Raw genomic sequence first — 20808 nt, 5'->3', positions numbered from 1 at the left:
CTTGGGGTTTTTCTTTTTCTTTCTTACCTCCTTTGGTTGTCATCGTCGGGGAAGTCCGCTGCATATAATGCACTATTGATATATGCTTGAATCAGAGTGTGAGAATCTCAGTTGTAGTCGGAAGAATTTGTGAGGACTTTAGCTGATTATGGAAGCTGGCATTCGGAGCCAGTGAGAAACCCTCCTTCCCAGCTCACTACATCACGTGACTCCAGGAGGGCTTTTTTATATAGGGCTTCCTCCGGTCTCCGTGCCCGGTGTGCTGTTCCAGTGTTTATCCCTTTCTGTGGAAGGTTAAGGGTTGTGGACAGCTTGGCGGGTTGAGCAGCCTTCTGAGGCTAGGTCCCACTGAGGCTTTTTTGCTGCACGCCACTTCGTAGGACTCAACAGTGTTTCACACGTTCTTGTTAGGCTGCCCTCTTCAGGATTGTCAGTTCAGCTAGTGTGTCTAGAGGTTATGCATCCAGTTTTTGGACACTTAGTCGAGCCTCTGTGCTTCCAAATTAAATGGTGACCTTAGTGGCCTTGCACTTAACCTGTATGCTCAAGTTGGGTGTTGTGCGCTTAAAGTTGGGCACCTGGCATTACAGCGCATATCGTAGGGACGCCTATGTTTTGGGACACCTAAGTTGGAGGCCTACATTTTTTTTTGTTCGTGTATAAAAAAAAACAAAAAAAAATAGTTGGATGCACGCCTTCAGTCACCTGTTAAGTGTACTGATGGCCTAATGGTGCCTATAAGTGAGAGACCTAAGCGCCTTTCCCTCTGTGCTTCCTGTCATATTTGGGCATCTCAGCCTGGTGTGCCTGCTAACTTGTGCCAGCGCTGTTTGGAAGCTCAGGGAAAATTATCTTCCTCTGATATTACTAAACCTGGTTCTTCCCAGCCAGATGAAGGTCTGGGTAAAGATGTCAGGAAGGGTGTCTGATCTTGGAATTCCCCTAACTGATTCATCAATTGGGGAGGGTAGCTCAGTGAGTATGCCTCACGTGCCTTCTGGTTTTGGCATGGATCCTGTTTCCTTTTCATGGGTAGAATTTTTCCAGGGATTTGCAATCCTTTCTCAAGGCACAGTCCTCAGCCCCATCCAATGCTGCCAGGGCAGAGTCGCAGGTGGGGGGGACCTCTCTCACCCGGTTTTACTGTTAAGCGCCGGAGTAATAAGGATCCGAATGGCATGGATTAGGCCAATTCTGACTCGCTAGAGGATGGAGACATTACTCTGGGATTAGAACCATATAGAACTATGCTGCGGTTCTTGCATAGGGATGAACTGCCGGCTCTGATTTCCCAGACCTTGAAAATTCTGGGAATACCTGGGGCAGATTCCACGTCTGAGCCAAAGAAAAATCCCATTTTGGTTTTCTTATGAACATAAGAAAGTGCCATGCTGGGACAGACCAAGGGTCCATCAAGCCCAGCATCCTGTTTCCAACAGAGGCCAAAAACCAGGCCACAAGAACCTGGCAATTACCCAAACACTAAGAAGAACCCATGCTATTGATGCAATTAATAGCAGTGGCTATTCCCTAAGTATAATTGATTAATAGCCATTAATGGACTTCTCCTCCAAGAACTTATCCAAACCTTTTTTGAACCCATCTACACTAACTGCACTAACTACCTTCTCTGGCAACAAATTCCAGAGCTTTATTGTGCGTTGAGTGAGAGAGAATTTTCTCCGATTAGTCTTAAATGTGTTACTTGCTAACTTCATGGAATGCCCCCTAGTCCTTCTATTTTTCGAAAGTGTAAATAACCGAGTCACATCTACTCGTTCAAGACCTCTCATGATCTTAAAGACCTCTATCATATCCACCCTCAGCCGTCTCTTCTCCAAGCTGAACAGCCCTAACCTCTTCAGCCTTTCCTCATAGAGGATGTACCAACACCCACCTGCCCATTAGGGTTCAGGTTGTCCTCGACCAAACTCCTACCCAATATTTGTGCCTATTGCACATCTTGGGTACATTTGGTGCATTTCTCGGACATCCTCAGCTCGGTACTCACCTAGATCCCAAAATTACCAAACTCTACTTTTAATTTTCTTTATTTATAAATTTTCAAAAATTACAAACAATAATATTTTGAACTTTACGTTATTCAAAAGAAATCTTTTGAATATTTTCCAGGTATTCAGGACATTTTATATAGAAATTACATAACCTTCATTTTTCTAAATAAAATAAAAAATTACATCCTGAAACCAGTTACAATACCAGTATTTGGGGAACCTAAAGCAACAAAATTAAACATAAATAAAATCTATCCAACTGGATTCATTATAACAGGAATTTAGGTAGATAATTACTCTTATCTTTCCAACTTGGAACAGGTTTAGACAGTGTTTCCCTCTCTTTGGTTTCTCCGCTCTACCAAATATTTCTCTAAATGAGACTGGTCATAGTAAACATATCTTACCCCCTCTACCCGCATGACACATTTACATGGAAATCTTATCATTATTTGTATATCAAAAGTTCTAGCTATTTTAGCCAGAGCAATGAACCTTTTCCTTCTTTCTTGTGTCTCTTTAGAGACATCTGGATATATCCAGATTTTTTCACCTAGGTATAGAGAGGATCTTTTTATCATAAAGGCTTTTAGGACCTTATCTCTGTCCGAAGACATCATAAATTTAACTATAAGGGTTCCCCTCATCTCCACCTGGGTGGTATATGAAGTTTCAATCAGATCTGTTATGTTTAAGGAAACTTCCACTTGCTCTGTGTTAATTTTCTTCTCATTAATAAAATAAGCATTCATGATTTGTGGAAAGTTTTCAGGCAACCATGTAAAGATTTCTGAAAAATAGTTTTTTAATTGTTCTTTAGGCGAAACCATACGACATTTAGGGAAATTGACTATTCTTAAATTTGTATATTTTAAATGATTTTCTATTACTTCTACCTTTTTATTTAAAGCCAATTCCCCCTTAATGATCGAGGATTGTACCTTTTCTATAGAGGAAATATCCTGCTGTACCTTAATCAAAGTTGTCCCATAGTTTTGCACCATGGGACCTAGGTTTACTAATACATTTTGCATTTCATTAATAGTGGTATTTAACTTCATAATATTATTTTGTAACATATTCATGGAGCGCCATAACATTTCCACCGTCACTAATTTTGGAGTGCCAGGTAATGCATCAGGGGTTCGAGGTAAGGGAACATCAACACCTTGTACTTGGTTCATGTTATTCCCCGAGGGGGAACTACTTGTCCAACCTTTTGTTGTTATTGAGGCCTTAGGTCTAACCATAGCCTCTCCACAGTCCTGCACCTTTTTAAGAGAAAAACTCTGAGAGTCTTTACTCTGTTCTTGAAGCATTAATGAACCATGGTCCTCCTCGAACAGGCTCAGCTGCTCCATCGGGTTCCGTATGGCAGCTGTGCTAGAAACCTCAGTCATAATGCTAATTCTTGGAGGTGGGGGCGTAGTTGGAGCCCCGGGACTTAGACTCACCTCTCCCAGTAAGGGTGGGGTTTGCTCATCCCCCACTCTTACAACGGGACACTCCGGGGTTAAAAATTCTACCGGTGGAAAAAAGGTTGTCATTGTTGTTTGCAATGGGGAAGGTGCCATGGGGGTCGAGGCTTCCATTCGCACCTTTCCCTTCCGCTTTGAGTGCGGCATTATAACATAAATTGTCATTAAATATTGTCAAAACAAGAAGACAAATTTTTTACTCACTCTTCCTGTTAATAAACATCAATTGAGATGGTAGGTTGTCACGGGCACCGATTCTACTTCCACTTCAGTGGGGATTTGCGCCTTCTCGCCTTCGCCGGCCTAAGCCGGTCCAAGCTGCGCGCCCCTTTGGAGCGCGCGGCTTAGGCAGCGCACGCCGACGGCGGCGATGCGCCGTCTGCCCCAGAATTTATGGGCAGACTTCCTCCTCCGAAGTCCTCCAGCTCCGCCCACTCGCAACCGGAGGGGGGGTCAGGGCTCTCTCCGGACGCCTCGTGAGTCCTGGCTGTTCCGGGTAGGTCACAAACGGATACAAGAAGGAGCGGGGCCCGTTCCTCACCACACTCTCTCTGGGCTCCCCCACCAAACTCTACTTGACATGCTTTCCAGTCTTAACATGAACCAAATTATAAATAACCCCACTCACAAAGCAGGTAACACCCTAGATCTAATTTTTACCAACCAATACATTTGTGATCCCATAACATCTATTAAACCTGTTCCTTGGTCTGATCACTACCTTATTAAATGTCGTGCTCAAGTCAACACTAACAAAATATCTGAATCCAACACACCATTGTCCTTCAAATACATCCCCCTTCCAACTCAACTCACTCAAACAAGAATTGGGAAAACAACTTATAAATCTAGACTTATCCAATATCCATAATGCAACCCAGTCTTGGTTTCATCTCACAAAACAAACTGGAAATAACATAAATCCCGAAAAAACAAAACTTATAAAACATAATAGAGCAAAAAACAACCCTTGGTTCAACTCTGAACTCTCTACAATGAAATCTAACCTCAGAAAGTTGGAAAAAGTATGGCGCAAAGACAAATGCCAAGTAACCCTTCAAAGATATTGCACAAAACTCGCAGATTACAAGAAGGCAATTCTAAATGCCAAATGCTATGTAAAGCCTATTGTTTTTTCCTCTGTGATGGAGGCCATTCAAGAATTGATTGATCTTGAGTTGGACATCCCAGAGGCTAATTTCAAAGAAGGTCGGGTTTTGGAAGGCCTGTACCCTCTGGATCTGGTGGTGAGAGAGCATTTACATTTTCCGAAGGTGGATGCACTTCTCTGTGCAGACTCCAAGTGGATGATTATCAATGTAGAGGGAGGAGCGGCCTTGAAGGATGTACATGATGGGAGGATTGAAGCTACCCTTAAGCAAGCCTTTGAAGCAGTGGCAATGACCTTGCGGATCGCTTCTTGTTCCTGGTGGCTCCACATTTTTACTTCTCTCTCAGGATTTCGATGATTCTGGAGTGAATTCCAGTGCAGTTATGGAGCCAGCAGCCACCTTCGTGGCAGATGCAGGCTGCAATTTGATCCGCACCTCAGCCAAGAGGGGTGGCTTTGATAATAGCAGCCAGGCATCAGGTATGGCTGAGAAATTGATCAGCCGATGCGATTTCCAAGGCTAACCTTTCAAAATTGCCCTTTAAAGGCTCGCTTTTTTAAGAGTGAGTTGGAAAAATTGGCCAATAAGTGGAGCGAATCACCGATTCCTTGATTGCTGGAGGATAAGAAACAGACACTGCGCGCCTTTAGTATGAGAGGTCATGCTAGAAGATCCAAGCGTTTTTGACCCTATAAAGGAGCAACCTTTCAGAGGACTCTGTCCTTTCAGTAGGTCGCAGTCCTTTTGTCCCAGACAACCCAGAAGGGGTGTGGACTTGGGTAGTGGAACCTCTTGAACCTCCCAATGAAGGTTTGCTGATGCACCCCCAGGAACAGGAGATAGGGGAACGCCTCACTCTTTTATTTATTTAAAATATTTCTATACAGTCTTAACAATTATGTAATTGACCAGAACAGTTTACGAAGTAGTAAAAATAATAATAATGAAAAATAAAATTGCATAGATTGGCTGAGTATTGAAATGGTTATCCATTTTTAATCAAGTTTTTTTGCTAGTCTATCCACAGTTTGCTTTTGAAGAAAATGCTGGCAGGCTGATGTCACTGCAGGAGTATGTATACTGTGGTGTCAGTTTGCTCAGTCTCCATCTACTGGTAGAGGTGCATAACCCATTGGTCCTGCATTCATCTGTCCATCCTAAAGAAAAGAAATTATCAAGTAAGTAGTAATTTCTCAATTGCTACTTCATTATTTGAAGTTAAATATTTAGAAAGCACAATGAGAACTAGTTCCCTACTATGCTGAGCTACATCATACTTTCTCTAGTTTTCTATCTTCAAAGATATGATATAATTCTATAATGCAGTTTTATAATATATTTTTGGGGGGATATCCTGTGTTGCCTCTAGCTACATTTCAGCTGGATTTACAAAGGAAATTGCTTCCCTGTACGTACCAGGATCAGTCCAGATGGAATCAGAACAAGCTTCGAGGGTGTCACCATAGATACCAGTGCACCCTCTGCTGGAGCTCAGTATCTTTCTGACTCCAGCAGATGAGAGTTGGGGAAGCAGCTGCTTCCCCAGGGCTTACAGGAATTGGGTGGTCTTCTCCTTTTTCTTTGCCTTTGTTTCACAGTTTGGATCACGTTTATAGAAAGTTTAAAAAAAAAAAAAAAAGGTTAACTTTTGGGGAGACGTGACTTGTAGTTTGTTCTGCCTCCTTCTCTGCGGCCCTTCTGTTTTCTATTCCCCTTCCCTGGAATTGTGGGGGTAAGTTTTCTTCTATTTTTATGTGCCTTGCCTTTCAGGTACTTTTGGTTATTGCGGCACTGCTCCACAGCAGTCCCTCTGCCATGTGGAAGCCGGTGGTGCCGGCCTCTCCGCGGCGGCTTCGGTCGTCCCGCGGCCCCGAGTCGACTTACTTTTCTTTTTGCCGGGGGCCTTGCAGTAGGGAAGGGAGATTCCCCTGCTGCCATTCGGGACGACGCTGCGGGTTGTGTAGGCCATCCCGGGCCCCCCGCGGCACTCTTCTTCGCCTCAGGCAGCTTCCTTTGCCCCCCCCCCCCCCCGCGATGCTTCTTTCCTCCCCTGGCAGCCATCATGCCTCGGCTGTCCCGCTGGGGTTGAGGATATCGCGCGAGGTGCTAGGTGCCTCCCCGGTGGGGAAGGCACCTCGGAGCCGGTCAGCTCCTTATCTTTTTGCCCTCAGCGTGGCCCGGGCGGCGCGGGCCAGCCCCTCCGCCCTCTTGGCGGGAACGGTGGCCATCTTTGATTTGCAGCGTGAGGAGTTTCCTCACGCGCAGGAGGAAGGAAGAGACTCCCGGGAGGGCGCTCCCTCAATTTTGTCACCTGCCACCCCCCTCCCAGACCAGGCAACCTCAACGGGCTCCCCTGCTGCTATTCCCTTGGGCTTGCCAAGGTTCTCGCCGGAATTTATCTTCCTGATGCACAGCGCTTTTTGGTAGGGCCTGGAGGCCCCCGGGGAGGCTGCCCACGGGCCCTCCCCCCCGCGAAGGCGCCGTATCTCTCGACTGCGTCACAGGGCCCGTCTGACCTCGTGGGTTCGGCTGCCCCGGTTCAGGGGGGCGATTCCCCAGGCTCTACGGACCCTGCCCTTCGGGACGTTCATCCGGAGGGGGATGACCCTCGAGAGCTACGCATTTTCCAGAGGGAGGAGTTAGATGATCTGATCCCTCAGATCCTTGTGGAGCTGGACCTGGATCCACCGCCAGACCCACCAGCGCCAGTGGCCTCGGTAGGCTCGACGTCCTCAAAAAAAAAAAAAAAAGGGGGATCCGGTCCTTGCCGCTCTGAGGCTGCGGCCCCGGGCCTTTCCCACGCACGACTCCTTCCTGCAGCTCCTGGCTAGTGAGTGGGACTTTCTGGAGGCCTCCCTAAAGGTCAGCCGAACGATGAAAAAAATTGTATCCACTCCCAGAAGACTTCCTGGAATTTATCAAGGTACCGAAGGTGGACTCGGCGGTATCTGCTGTCACCAAGAGGACAAGCACAGCACTGCGGGACACCCAGGACCGCAAGGTGGAGATTTTTTCTCAAAAGGGTCTTTGAAGTCTCTGCTCTAGGGATGCGTGCGGTCATGTGCAGCGCGCTTGCACAGCGGGCCAGTCTGCGCTGGGTTTTCAGCAACCGTTCACATCTCAGGTTTTGCCTCCCGAAGAGACTGACCAGGCGGACCGCCTGGAGTCTGCCATAGCTTACGGGGTGGATGCTCTGTATGATCTCTTTAGAGTTCTGGCAAGGTCCATGGTGTCCGTGGTGGCGGACCGGCGGCTGCTGTGGCTTCGTAACTGGGCGGCGGATACATCCTCCAAGTCAAGCCGTGGCTCCCTTCCATTCCTGGGCAAGTTTCTCTTTGGGGAGGACCTGGTTAAAATCATCAAGTTTCTGGAGGAGAATGTGGTGCATCGACTCCCCGAAGATAGACAACGCTCCTCCCCGTCTTTTGCCTCAGCCAGAACCACGGCCAGGGCACAGCGGCGCTACAGGGCCTACCGGCAGCCTGGCTCTCGCTCCACCGTCGCCAGGTCTCAGCCCTGGTCGTGTTCTTTTCGTGGGAGGAGGCCCCTGCGGGATGGTCCAGGGCAGGGGCACCCTCCCTCAACGTCCACACAATGATGCCAGAGTAGCGCACTTCTCGACCCCCAGCATCAGGGGATGACTCATGGAATTCTACGAGGAGTGGGTAAACATCTCCACAGACCAGTGGGTCCTGGTCACTATAAGGAACGGCTACGCTTTGGAGTGGTCCGCCCTTCGAGGGACAGGGTCCTCTTCTCTTCCTGTGGTTCGGTCCTCAAGAGGATGGTGGTGCAACGAACACTAGACCGGCTGCAGAACATAGGGGCCATTGTCACCGTTCCCTTCGGCGAGGTGGGCTTGGGACATTATTCTATCTACTTCGCCGTGCCCAAGAAGGACGGTTCTTTTCGGCCCATCCTGGATTTGAAGGAGATAAACAAATCCCTGCGAGTCAGCCGGTTCCGCATGGAAATGTTGCGGTCGGTGATTGCAGCAGTGCGCAAGGGAGAGTTCCTTGCCTCCCTGGATCTGACGGAGGCGTACCTGCACATTCCCATCCTTCCGGCTCACCGGCGTTATCTCCGCTTCAAGATCCTCGGTCAGCACTTTCAATTCAGGGCCCTGCCCTTCGGCTTGGCGACCACCCCTCGTACCTTCACCAAGTGGTGGCGGCGGCCCCTTGAAAGGAGGGTATCCTAGTGCATCTCTATCGGGATGACTGGCTGATTCGCGCGAAGTCCTTCGCACGCGGGCAGGCTTCAGTGACCAGGGTTGTTCAAGTGCTCCGCTCCCTGGGCTGGGGGGTGAATCTCTCCAAGAACTCCCTCGTGCCCTCGCAACGCTTGGACTTCTTGGGAGCGAGCTCTGATACACGGCAGGGCATGGTGTTCTTACGTCCGGACAAGGTCCAATCCTTGAGGGAACACGTACTTCGGTTTTCTGCCTTGTCAGAACCCACCGCCTGGACTTATCTTCAGCGCCTGGGAGTGATGGCCTCCACCATCGTCATGGTGCCCTGGGCAGTTGCGCATCTGCGACTCCTGCAGGCGTCTCTCCTCTCCCGTTGGAAGCCAGTCTCTCAGGAGTATCAGGTGATTCTACCTCTTTCAACGACTGCCAGGGACAGCCTGGTGTGGTGGTTGGTCCCGTCTCACCTGGCTCGAGGCGTCTCGCTCGAGGTGCCCAATTGGGTGGTGGTGGCCACCGATGCCAGCCTGGTGGGATGGGCACTGCCTGCGATCGAAGCGCCACGCAGGGGACGTGGTCGATCAATCGCCTGGAGACCAGGGCAGTACGTCTAGCGCTCCAGCGTTTTCTTCCCATGGTCCGGAACAGAGAGGGTAAGGATTCTCTCAGACAACGCAACCACCGTGGCCCACATCAATCGGTAGGGTGGGACGAGGAGCAAGCATGTCTCCCTCGAGTCAACGCTTCTGATGGAATGCATCTCGTCAGGATCGCGGTCTCACACATCGCCGGGGTGGTCACATTCAGGCAGATTACCTGAGGCGTCAATAGCTGGACCCCGGAGAGTGGTCTCTCTCCGACGAAGCAATGCACCTCCTGGTTCGCGGTTGGGGGACTCCGCACCTGGATTTGATGGCGACCTCCCGCAATGCCAAGGCCCCCCGCTTCTTCAGTCGCAGGAGGGAGCGAGGCGCGGAGGGGGTGGATGCCCTGGTCCTTCCGTGGCCGTCAGATCAGCTGCTCTATACCTTCCCTCCCTGGCCCCTGGGGGGCAAGGTTCTTCGCAGAATAGAAAACCATCGAGGAGTCGTAATTCTCGTTGCCCCGGAGTGGCCCCGTCGTCCCTGCTTTGCAGACCCTCTGCAACCGGCGGTGGACGGCCCGTTTCGACTGGGACATCTTCCTAGTCTACTACACCAGGGCCCGGTATTTTTCGAGCAGGCAGAACTCTTCTGTCTTGCGGCATGGCTTTTGAACGGCGCCGCCTCCGTCGCAGGAGCTACCCGGAGGCGGTGGTCTCTGCTATGCTGCGGGTCCGTAAACCTTCCACCTCCGTTGCCTACATTCGAGTCTGGAGGGTCTTCGAGATGTGGTGTTACAACCACGGGGCCCGGTCTGCGGAGGCGACGTTACCCCTGATTCTTCAGTTTCTTCAGGATGGCTTGGATAAGGGGCTCGCCTATAATTCACTCCGCGTGCAAGTGGCGGCCCTGAACTCCCTGATACAGAAGGAGATCTCTCTATCTCTTCAGCCGGACATCGCACGTTTCCTCAAGGGGGTCAAGCACCTGCGACCACCGGTCAGGGATCCCTGCTCCTCTGGGAGCCTCAACCTTGTTCTTCGGGCCCTGTCGGGCTCGCCCTTTGAACCGCTCCGCGGGGCTACCCTTAAGGACCTTACTCTCAAGACGGTATTCATCGTAGCCATCTGTTCAGCTCGCCGCATCTCGGAGCTGCAAGCATTGTCCGGCAGGGAACCTTATCTTCGATTCTCGGACACGGAAGTCTCCCTTCGTACGGTGCCGTCTTTCCTCCCGAAGGTGGTTTCGTCTTTCCACTTGAATTAGACGGTGGAACTTCCTGCGTTTGCTTCCGATGACCCGAGGTCTCTTCGTCACTTGGATGTCCAGCGCGCCCTGCTACACTACCTGGAGGCTACCAATGGCTCCCGGGTATCCGATCATTTGTTTGTGCTCTGGTCGGGGCCGAAGAAGGGATCACAGGCATCGAAGACGACCATTGCGCGCTGGATAAAGGACGCCATTTCCGCGTCTTACATCGGAGCGCGTCGCATCCCGCCTCGGGGCGTCATGACTCCACGCGCTCTCAGGTGGCGTCCTGGGCGGAATCTCGTTCCGTATTCCCTCAGGAAATTTGTCGTGCAGCGACATGGAAATCGCCGCACACCTTCTCGAAACATTATCGACTACACCTGGCGCCTTCGACTCCTGGGCACTTTTGGTGATCAGGTTCTCCGAGCAGGTCTCTCAGGGACCCACCCGTAATAGGGAAGCTTAGGTACATCTCACCATCTGGACTGATCCTGGTACGTACAGGGAAAAGAAAATTATTCCTTACCTGCTAATTTTCGTTCCTGTAGTACCAAGGATCAGTCCAGATGCCCACCACTCTGGGATTTTGGCTCCTGCTCGGGTTCTTACATGTAGCTGTCTTTTCAAGTTTTCTTATTGATGTTCACAGCTCTTCACAAGTTGGCTGGTTGTGGCCTATCGTTGACTATTCCTCGTTGTGTTTTTTCTATTCCTTCATAGTTAAGTGTACTTGATCCAAACTGTTTTTTGCTTTGATTGGGCTTTGCTATTCGTTATTCTGAGCTCCAGCAGAGGGTGCACTGGTATCTATGGTGACACCCTCGAAGCTTGTTCTGACTCCATCTGCTGGACGGGGGACATAACCCACCGTCTGGACTGATCCTTGGTACTACAGGAACGAAAATTAGCAGGTAAGGAATAATTTTCTTTTATTGTTGCTTTTTAAGATCTACAGTATTTTTTATTTAGTAACAACCCATATAAATTACATAACAAAAATTATAGGTGCACAAAAGGCAAAAATATAAATTTGGGGGATTAGTCTGTGATTGAGTGGAGAAGTAACACATGAACTACAGTTTATGCTGGTTAGAGCACCAGCGAAAAAAGTGTTCCTCCATCTTCTGGTTTTCTTGTGAATCTTCTGACTCTAATTCTGTCTGGTCAACATTTGAAAGTGTGTCATCTATAGAAATTGCTAATGTAGTATCTCATCTGAATAATACCTGTTCAGAATCTAATATTTCTATTTCAGTTTTTAAAGCAATTTTAGATGTATTAGAGCCATCTATTACTTCTGTTGTCAACTCATCTCTTGCCTCGGTGTTATGCCAAATAGGTTTAAAATTGGTACTGTTAAACCTTTAACAAAAAAGTCACATCTGGATGCTAATAATGTTTCGAATTATAGGCCTATTTCCTCTTTACCTTTCTTTGCCAAGATTATTGAAGGCGTAGTTTTAAACAATTTGTAGATTTTCTTGAGGACAATGAAATTTTGAATCCACATCAATTTGGTTTTCGGAGGAATATGAGTACTGAATTTCTTCTTGTATCTTTGATTGTCTCTAAGCGTGGGATGGATGGTGGCCAACAATTTCTTTTAGTTTCTCTTGATATATCGTCGGCCTTCTATACGGTCGACCATGATATAATATTATTTCATCTTCGTGAGTGAGGAGTTGCTGGGACTGTTCTAGCTTGATTCACTGACTATTTGAATAATCGTTTTCAATTTTTCAAATTTAATCATCAACATACTTGCCTGCAACCATTAGATTCTAGAGTCCCGCAAGGGTCCGCATTGTCAGCAATGCTTTTTAATCTTTACCTTGCTCCCATTACAAAACTATTAACAGCCATTACGGATGGCTTTAAGATACACGCTGATGACATTCAGTTTTTTATTAAAATTCAAACATCATGGCAAAAAACTATGGACCATCTTCATCTTTGTATGATCACCATCAAGAAATGGTTACATCAAAATAAATTATCCCTTAACACCAATAAAACTGAATTTCTCTTAATTCATCGTCCTGATTCTGTCCCATTAAATAACACTCTGTCCTTTGACAATCCATTCTTTTTCTCTAAATAAGCCTGTTAGGAGTCTTGGGGTTCTTTTAGGTGAAACCCTTTAAGTCTCAAATCAAAGCAATTGTTAAAACTGGATTTTTTTAACTTCGTTTAATCTCTATTCTTTGGCATTTACTGTTTTCAAATGATTTTCATTCGGTGATTCGTGCTATACTGTTTCCTCATTTGGATTATTGTAACTGTCTTTTGATAGGTATACCAAAAGTTCAGCTTTATCCGCTCCAGTTACTTCTCAATGCAGCTGCTCGCCTATTGTCAAATTCCAAACGGTATGATCACATTTCTCCTGTTTTATCCAGTTTAAATTGGTTACCTGTTTCTGAACTTATTAGATAGCTATGACAATCTTCAAACTTCTTAGCCCTGATTTTCCAACCTGGGCTAATGCTTTGCTTCGCATTTATAAGCCCACGCGAAGTTTAAGATCTTCTCAACATTGTTCACTTGAGGTACCATCTGTTCGTTTAGCACATCTATCTACCACTAGAGAGACATCCTTTTTGGTAGCTGCCCCAGTGGTCTGGAATCTCCTCCCTTTTGAACTCTGTGCTATTGATAATTTGAAAAAATTCAGACTATCTTTGAAAGACTTCTTTCTCCACTGTGCTTTTGATGTGTTAAATATATATCTAGGCGTTCTAAATTAATTGCTTCTTATAGAAGTCTGTGATTATTGCTTATAGAGTAAGTATGATTTTGGTGGTTCTGAATATGAGTAATGTTTGTGGATATTGCTAAATGTTTTCAACGATTGCTGATATGATTGAATATGGGTAATGTTTGTTGACATTGACCAATGTTCTCAATTGTTTACATGAAATTCATGGTATGCTTTTTAATGTTGTATGTTCTATAATCATTTTATGTATGTTCTTATTGTAAATCGCCTTGACCTTTTGTGAAAGGCGATTAATATATTTTAATAAAAAGGAAAAAAAAAGGAAAATATGACAAAGTAAAGTAAAAAATAAATGTTTAAAAGTTAATTGTTGGTGTCTGGGCTGATAGTGTAACAATTTTGTGGGGTTTTTTTCTCTGTCCAAAACACTGACTAGTTCTAGTGTGAAATAGCTAAACCTGGTAGTCTGACTGAATTGTAAAATGAGGTAGCATACCCCATCTGTCTTCTGCTTTATCTTTAGCTATTTAATTTTGTGAAAGTGTGGCGTGATGTTTGAATAAATATAATGATTTCTCATATTTACTCCTCTGTTTGTTCCAATAGACTTAGAGAGCAAGAAAGGAAAGAGGCAGAAGAAGCCAGCCAGAAGGAGATAGAAGAATGGGAAATAAATCTTCTTGCTCAGGCAGTGCCCACTCGCATGGAGACCATGTGGGAAATTCCAGCCATTGGCCATTTCCTTTGCTTAGCACAACAGATTCTAAACTTGCCTGAAATTGTTTTCTATGAGCTGGAGCGTTGTCTATTAATGCCGCAGTGTAGTGCCTTCCTATCAAAGATCATGACATCCCTGCTCAGCCCTCCCCATCGCAGATCCAGCTTGCATCGGAAACCCACACTGCCATACAGGGCATGGGAGGCAGCGCTCCGGCAAAAAGTACAGCAGTGGTATACTGTTGTGGGGCAAGCAGAGAGACCTGACAGCTGTGCTGAGAAATTAGGCCTTTGCCCTGAATTTTTTAGAGCACTGGGTGAAACAAGTCCTCTGGAGGAAAAATCATTTCACAAACTACCCTTCTACCAAAAGGTTTGGCTGCTGAAGGGACTCTGTGACTTTGTGTATGAGACACAGAGTGAAGTTCAAGACTCTGTGCTTGGGCAGCCCATCCATGAGTGCAGGGAGGTGATCCTTGGGTATGATTCCCAGGAGAACGCTTACATTCATTTCCCACAGTTCTGTGGGGCTGACATAAGGATATACAAACAGCGACCTTTTCAGGCACCTGAATTTCCAATCCCGCCTATTAAAATACGAAGACCGCCACGAATAAAACTGCAAAAGATGAAGATTGAGTATTCTAACAAGAGCAATGGAGAGGTGAAATTTACTGGTGAGGAGGAACTGCTGCCAGGTCCCAAGACGAGCCTGGACATGCATTTTGATTCCCTTGAAAGCTGTCTTCCAGACAAGGACATTAATGGATGCAGCATGCCTGCAGAATCTGAAACAAAACCAAACTGTGAAATTAAAATTCACAGGACCTGTGACGCAAAGAAAACTAGCTGCTGTAAAGAAAACATGAAGAAGCCAGTCAGCCCTGGGGAGATTGTTGGCTATGGAGAAGCTCTAAGCCCAGGAGAAGTCAGAATTGTGGAGAATGGGGAAAAGTACAGCGAGGCTCCCCTACTGAAAACTGAGCCCAGCCCATTGAAAGAGAATGCTCTTAAAACATGCCAGGTCCATGTGAACGGAAGCCACAGTGACAACCCTGATCTGAACTGCCACAGAATGGCAAGGGACATCATCCTGGAGCATTCCCTGCTAAACCACAAAAAGCTGAAACTTGCCAAGGTGCGTGCTAAAAAAAAGAAAAAGAAAAAAAAGAAACTTAAAGACATTCTGAATGAAAACTTGCAGGAAAAGCGGGATGGCCTTCATGCTCATCCTTTCAAATCTTACAAGCCTGAGATCCAGAGCACCTTGTTTCTCATCAAGAAGAAAACCAAACATAAGAAGCACAAGTCTGGTAAGTTGGCTTCAGTGTTACTAGTGAGAAAGGAAGGAAAAATTACCAAGAATAGGGCCAACAATTTAAACTACAGATCCCCATTCAGGCCCATTGGAGCTTTATATTGCTTTGCATGTGCATGACATGAAATGCATCATGGAAATTATTGCAGATATAACACTATTTTATGGTACCTGCTTCAACATGTTTTTCTTACAAAGTTTGCTAGGCTAAAAAGCTTCTAGTGAGTGTACTGTAAAAGTTCTCTTTGCTTGCATTCACAAACAAGTCATTCTCTTTTGTGATCATATTCTCAAGCTCTGTCTATCTTATTCTCTTGTTCTCGCTTTCTCTCTTTTGTATTGTTTCTTACTCTCTCTAATTTGAAGCAGTTTGCTGCTGATTCTTCCTGACAGGTATGGAACTTCTCCTTTCTTGCTAGGACATGTCGTAATCTTAGCATCAAAAAATAAATATAGCACACTATTTCAGAAACCAGGGATATGTTGCTAGTCGAACCAGTAATTAATGCTAAAGCAGTGTAAAGATCAAGCAGAGTTCACATTGCTACAGTGAATGCACCTTCATGAGAGATGATGATCCAGGTCTTAGCTTCACGGTTGTCCAAAGGAATCACTACATACCTTGGAAGGAAAAGGGGTCAGCAATATTTACTGATACAAAGGCTGTTGCGTTACCCTACTGTCTGATAAAATGGATGCAACTGTGCTCAGGGGAACTTAGGGATACCTTCAGTGAGAAACTAAAAATAAACACCCTGTGTTTTCTCTCTAGCCAGTAGCTTGGTTCACAAGAAGATAGAAAGTATGATGTGGAACCCCAATGCACAATTGAATAGCTTTTAGTAGGTGACCCATACTACAGAAGCACCTTGCAATGCATTGAGTATATCCTCTGTTCCACACTTCATTCACATGGGCAAATAAACAGACCAGCTGGCAGGAGAATTTGAGAATGTAGAGGAGTTGAAAAATTAGGGTTTGTTTTTTTTATTTTGGCCCAATTAAATGGCTACCAGCCCTTGTTAATTACTGTTTAATTTTGTTTACTTGTATGGGGCTAAACTATTAAGCCATTCAGTACATCATCTATATTACTTGAAGTGGCCACAGGAGAATTTTGGGGGTGTTGCCATTTGACAATCTTTGAACATGTATGGGCAAAGGTGGGTGGGGAAAATTAGTACTTACCTGTGCTGTTTCCAGCTGTAACCATTGTAACAGTCTTCCAGCACTATTATACTAATAATTAGATTCATTGTAGACATGTTATATGGGAGAGGATTGCTAAAAATTGAAAATAAGGGAGACTGGATGGCCCAAGGGAACTTGGTACATACAGAGTTGGGATATTTTCATCTCTAGGTTATGGGTTCAAATCTAACTCTTTTAGATGTTAACTGGAATTCATTAATTCTAAGCACAAAGGAAGAGCGGAATCTGAGGGTAATTGTATCTTATGAACTTAAGGTATTCAAACAGGTGGATAAAGAGACAGTAAAAGCTAGAAAGATGTTTGGCTGCATAGGGAGGAATGGTCAGCAGAAAAAGGGAGGTGATATTGCCTCTGCATAGTTTCCTGGTGAGACTTTACTTGGAATATTGCATACAATTCTGGAGACCGTACCTACAAAAGGATATAAACTGGTTGGAGTCAGTCCAGAGGATGGCTACTAAAATGGTCAGTGGTCTTCGTTCTAAAGCATATGGGGATAGAGATTTAAACATCTATACCCTATAGAAAGGGGTGGGCAAACTATGGCCCGTGGGCCAAACCCGACCCGATGACAGTTTTTTTCGGAGCCTCCAGCCTATTAAATTTCCCTATTGTAACTGGCCCACTAGCGCCTTGCATTGATGTCATCAATAGCAGCCTTGAGATACCAAATACCGAATGGAGTTTCATTGATTCGAAATAGACGTCATCACGTCACAGCGATGAGCGTTGCGATTGGTGGTTGTACCATCCGTGTGCGCAGGTTAAAAGCAGCGGTGGTTAGGATGTAGCGTTTCAATAACACATTGAGCGCATTTGGCGTCTTGGGATAAGGCTCTGGCACACCGACTGATTTCGAAATAGGATAACATCCCCTGAGGAAAGGTCCGGTTGCGGACCAGAAACGTGGCTACGTCGGGTTGTCAATTTTCACCAGATAAGTCGGGTCTTTCAAATTATTTCAGGAAGTTATTTGTATATGATATTTAAAAGAAAAATAAGCATTTAAATGTGCAAGTGAAAAGATATATACAAAAAAAGACACAAGAGGTTCAAGCTTGTTGCACACATTTCAACAAAAAATATATAAAAAACATGGGATGGAGGAGGTCTGGTTCATGATTATATACACATGAATTGAGTTCACCCTGGTGGGGGTTTCAAACTCAGATATATGAAACCCTTCCTCCATTCTTCACAAATTTTTCCTTTTCATTTAAATGCGAGGCTAGTTCGGATCATAACACAGGCTCGATAGCCTCTCAGCGAACAATTGTGGTTTGATTGAGTGAGATGACTCATGACTTGTGAGCAATTGAAGGATTGATAGATTTAATGTGAAAGAAATTCATGGGAGAATTGGGTGTGAATTGATCAATAGCAGCCTGACATCACGAGCTTTTGTTGACAATGGTGAGCCAGGTGTCTGCAACCAGTCGTGACACCCTCCTTAGCATTAACAGAGCATCGCAGCTGGTGGGCAGGAAGAGGAGGAGCATCACAGCAAGAAGAAAAGCTTTAGGTACCCAGCGGAATTCACTGTGCAGCTGGCGGGTAGGAAGAGGAGGAGCGTGTCCCCAGCGGAATTGTCGGCGAGGAAGGAAGAGATGCATCTCATCCTCACCAGAATTGTCTGCATGGCTGGCAGGGTTTTAGAAGAGGAGCATCGTTTGCTACTGGAGGGGAGGAAAAGAGAACGAGTACGTGTGGGTGAAAGAGAGCAGTGTGTGTGTGTGTGTGTGTACGGATGGAAGAGAGCATTGTGTGTGTGTACGGATGGAAGAGAGCATTGTGTGTGTGTGTGTGTGTGTGTGTACGGATGGAAGAGAGCATTGTGTGTGTACGGATGGAAGAGAGCATTGTGTGTGTGTGTGTACGGATGGAAGAGAGCATTGTGTGTGTGTACGGATGGAAGAGAGCATTGTGTGTGTGTGTGTGTGTACGGATGGAAGAGAGCATTGTGTGTGTGTGTGTGTACGGATGGAAGAGAGCAGTGTGTGTGTGTATGGATGGAAGAGAGCATTGTGTGTGTACGGATGGAAGCGAGCATTGTGTGTGTGTGTACGGATGGAAGCGAGCATTGTGTGTGTGTGTACGGATGGAAGCGAGCAGTGTGCGTGTGTGTGCCTGTGTGTACGGATGGAAGAGAGCAGTGTGCGTGTGTGTGCCTGTATGTACGGATGGAAGAGAGCATTGTGCGTGTGTGTGCCTGTGTGTACGGATGGAAGAGAGCATTGTGCGTGTGTGTGCCTGTGTGTACGGATGGAAGAGAGCATTGTGCGTGTGTGTGTACGGATGGAAGAGAGCATTGTGCGTGTGTGTGTGTCTGTGTGTACGGATGGAAGAGAGCAGTGTGTGTGTGTGTACGGATGGAAGAGACTAGTTTTTGTGTAGGGATGGAAGAGCATTGTGTGTGTGTGTAGGGATGGAAGAGAGCATTGTGTGTGTGTGGATGGAAGAGAGCATTGTGTGTGTATGGAAGAGAGCATTTGTGTGGGTACAGATGGAAGAGAGCATTTGTGTGGGTACAGATGGAAGAGAGCATTGTGTGTGTGGATGGAAGAGAGCATGTGTGTGTGGATGGAAGAGAGCATGTGTGTGTGTGTGGATGGAAGAGAGCATTTGTGTGTGTGTGTGTACGGATGGAAGAGAGCATTGTGTGAGTGTGTTTGTGTACGGATGGAAGAGAGCATTTGTGTGTGTGTGGATGGAAGAGAGCATTTGTGTATGTGGATGGAAGAGAGCATTTGTGTATGTGTGTGTACGTTTGTGTACGGATGGAAGAGAGCATTGTGTGTGTGTGGATGGAAGAGAACATTTGTGTGTGTGTGTACGGATGGAAGAGAGCAGTGTGTGTGTGTACGGATGGAAGAGAGCATTGTGTGAGTGTGTGTTTGGGTACGGATGGAAGAGAGCATTGTGTGAGTGTGTTTGTGTACGGATGGAAGAGAGCATTTGTGTGTGTGTGGATGGAAGAGAGCATTTGTGTATGTGGATGGAAGAGAGCATTTGTGTATGTGTGTGTACGTTTGTGTACGGATGGAAGAGAGCATTGTGTGTGTGTGGATGGAAGAGAACATTTGTGTGTGTGTGTACGGATGGAAGAGAGCAGTGTGTGTGTGTACGGATGGAAGAGAGCATTGTGTGAGTGTGTGTTTGGGTACGGATGGAAGAGAGCATTGTGTGAGTGTGTGTTTGGGTACGGATGGAAGAGAGCATTGTGTGAGTGTGTGTTTGGGTACGGATGGAAGAGAGCATTGTGTGTGTGTGTGTGTGTACGGATGGAAGAGAGCATTGTGTGTGTGTGGATGGAAGAGAGCATTGTGTAGTATTGGTGGGTGTGAGCATTTATTTGCAACAACTCCTCCATCTCTGTCTGCACAGCTAATCCACGACAATCTCAGGGCATCTGGAAATCAAAAGTACTCAGTTAATCCAGAGAGGGAATTTTTTAAAAATCCTTACTAGTTTTAATTATTGGGTGTTATTTGATGTATCTGTTTTGAAATTATTTTATAGGCGATTGGAACATTGTTATAAGAGGTTTGAATGATCTACATGTTCTATTTAAGTGGTTTGATCTGCTTATTAGTATGGTTGCTGCTTTGGTCCTTCACTATGTGTTGTATTTGCAACTTTGACTGCCTGTCCCTCCTCCTGCTCTTGGAGTTCTAAGGGGGACCTGGCCCATGGATCCCAGGAAGCTCCAGTAATGTGTTTTTAAAAAGTTTGCCCACACCTGCTGTAGAGGAAAGGCGAAAGAGGAGATTTGACACATTCAAATATCTCAAAGGTTACCATACACAGGAGATGAGCCTTTTTCAATGGAAAAGAGGCTATTGAATGAGGGATCATGAGTTAAGGTTGAAAGGAGGTAGACTCAGGAATAATCTTAGGAATTATTTCTTTACAGCGAAGGGTGGTGGATGTATGGAACAATCTCCCAGTGGAAGTGGTAGAAACAAAAGCAGTATCTGAATTCAGGAAAGCATGGGATAAATACAGGGAATTTCTAAGGAAGTGATGAGAATATTTAGTTAAGACTTACAGCCCACACCCTCCAGTGTTTGGGGCTAAATTAATTGGATGGATGGGCACAATTGGTCTTTTTCTGCCATCATGTTTCTACATCAGTGAGTCATTTCTTGGCCTGTATGAAATTATTTGGTGGCCTCATCCAGCTCTCCTGGAGAAGTATTAATATCAGAAAACATG

General features: G+C 45.9%; 1 protein-coding gene across 4 annotated transcripts in view; it reads left to right on the top strand.

Moving 5' to 3' along the window:
• KIAA2026 (KIAA2026 ortholog) overlaps positions 1–20808 on the top strand; it is a 335679-nt gene that overhangs the window by 104346 nt on the left and 210525 nt on the right. For all 4 annotated transcript variants that reach the window (XM_029613945.1, XM_029613954.1, XM_029613962.1 and 1 more), the window contains exon 3: positions 13952–15375. In XM_029613945.1, coding sequence (XP_029469805.1) covers positions 13952–15375 — 1424 coding nt within the window. The remainder of the gene's footprint in view (positions 1–13951; positions 15376–20808) is intronic.

This window comes from Rhinatrema bivittatum, chromosome 1 (genome assembly GCF_901001135.1).
Source record: "Rhinatrema bivittatum chromosome 1, aRhiBiv1.1, whole genome shotgun sequence".
Lineage (NCBI taxonomy): Eukaryota > Metazoa > Chordata > Amphibia > Gymnophiona > Rhinatrematidae > Rhinatrema > Rhinatrema bivittatum.
This window is presented reverse-complemented; position numbering and strand designations above follow the sequence as displayed.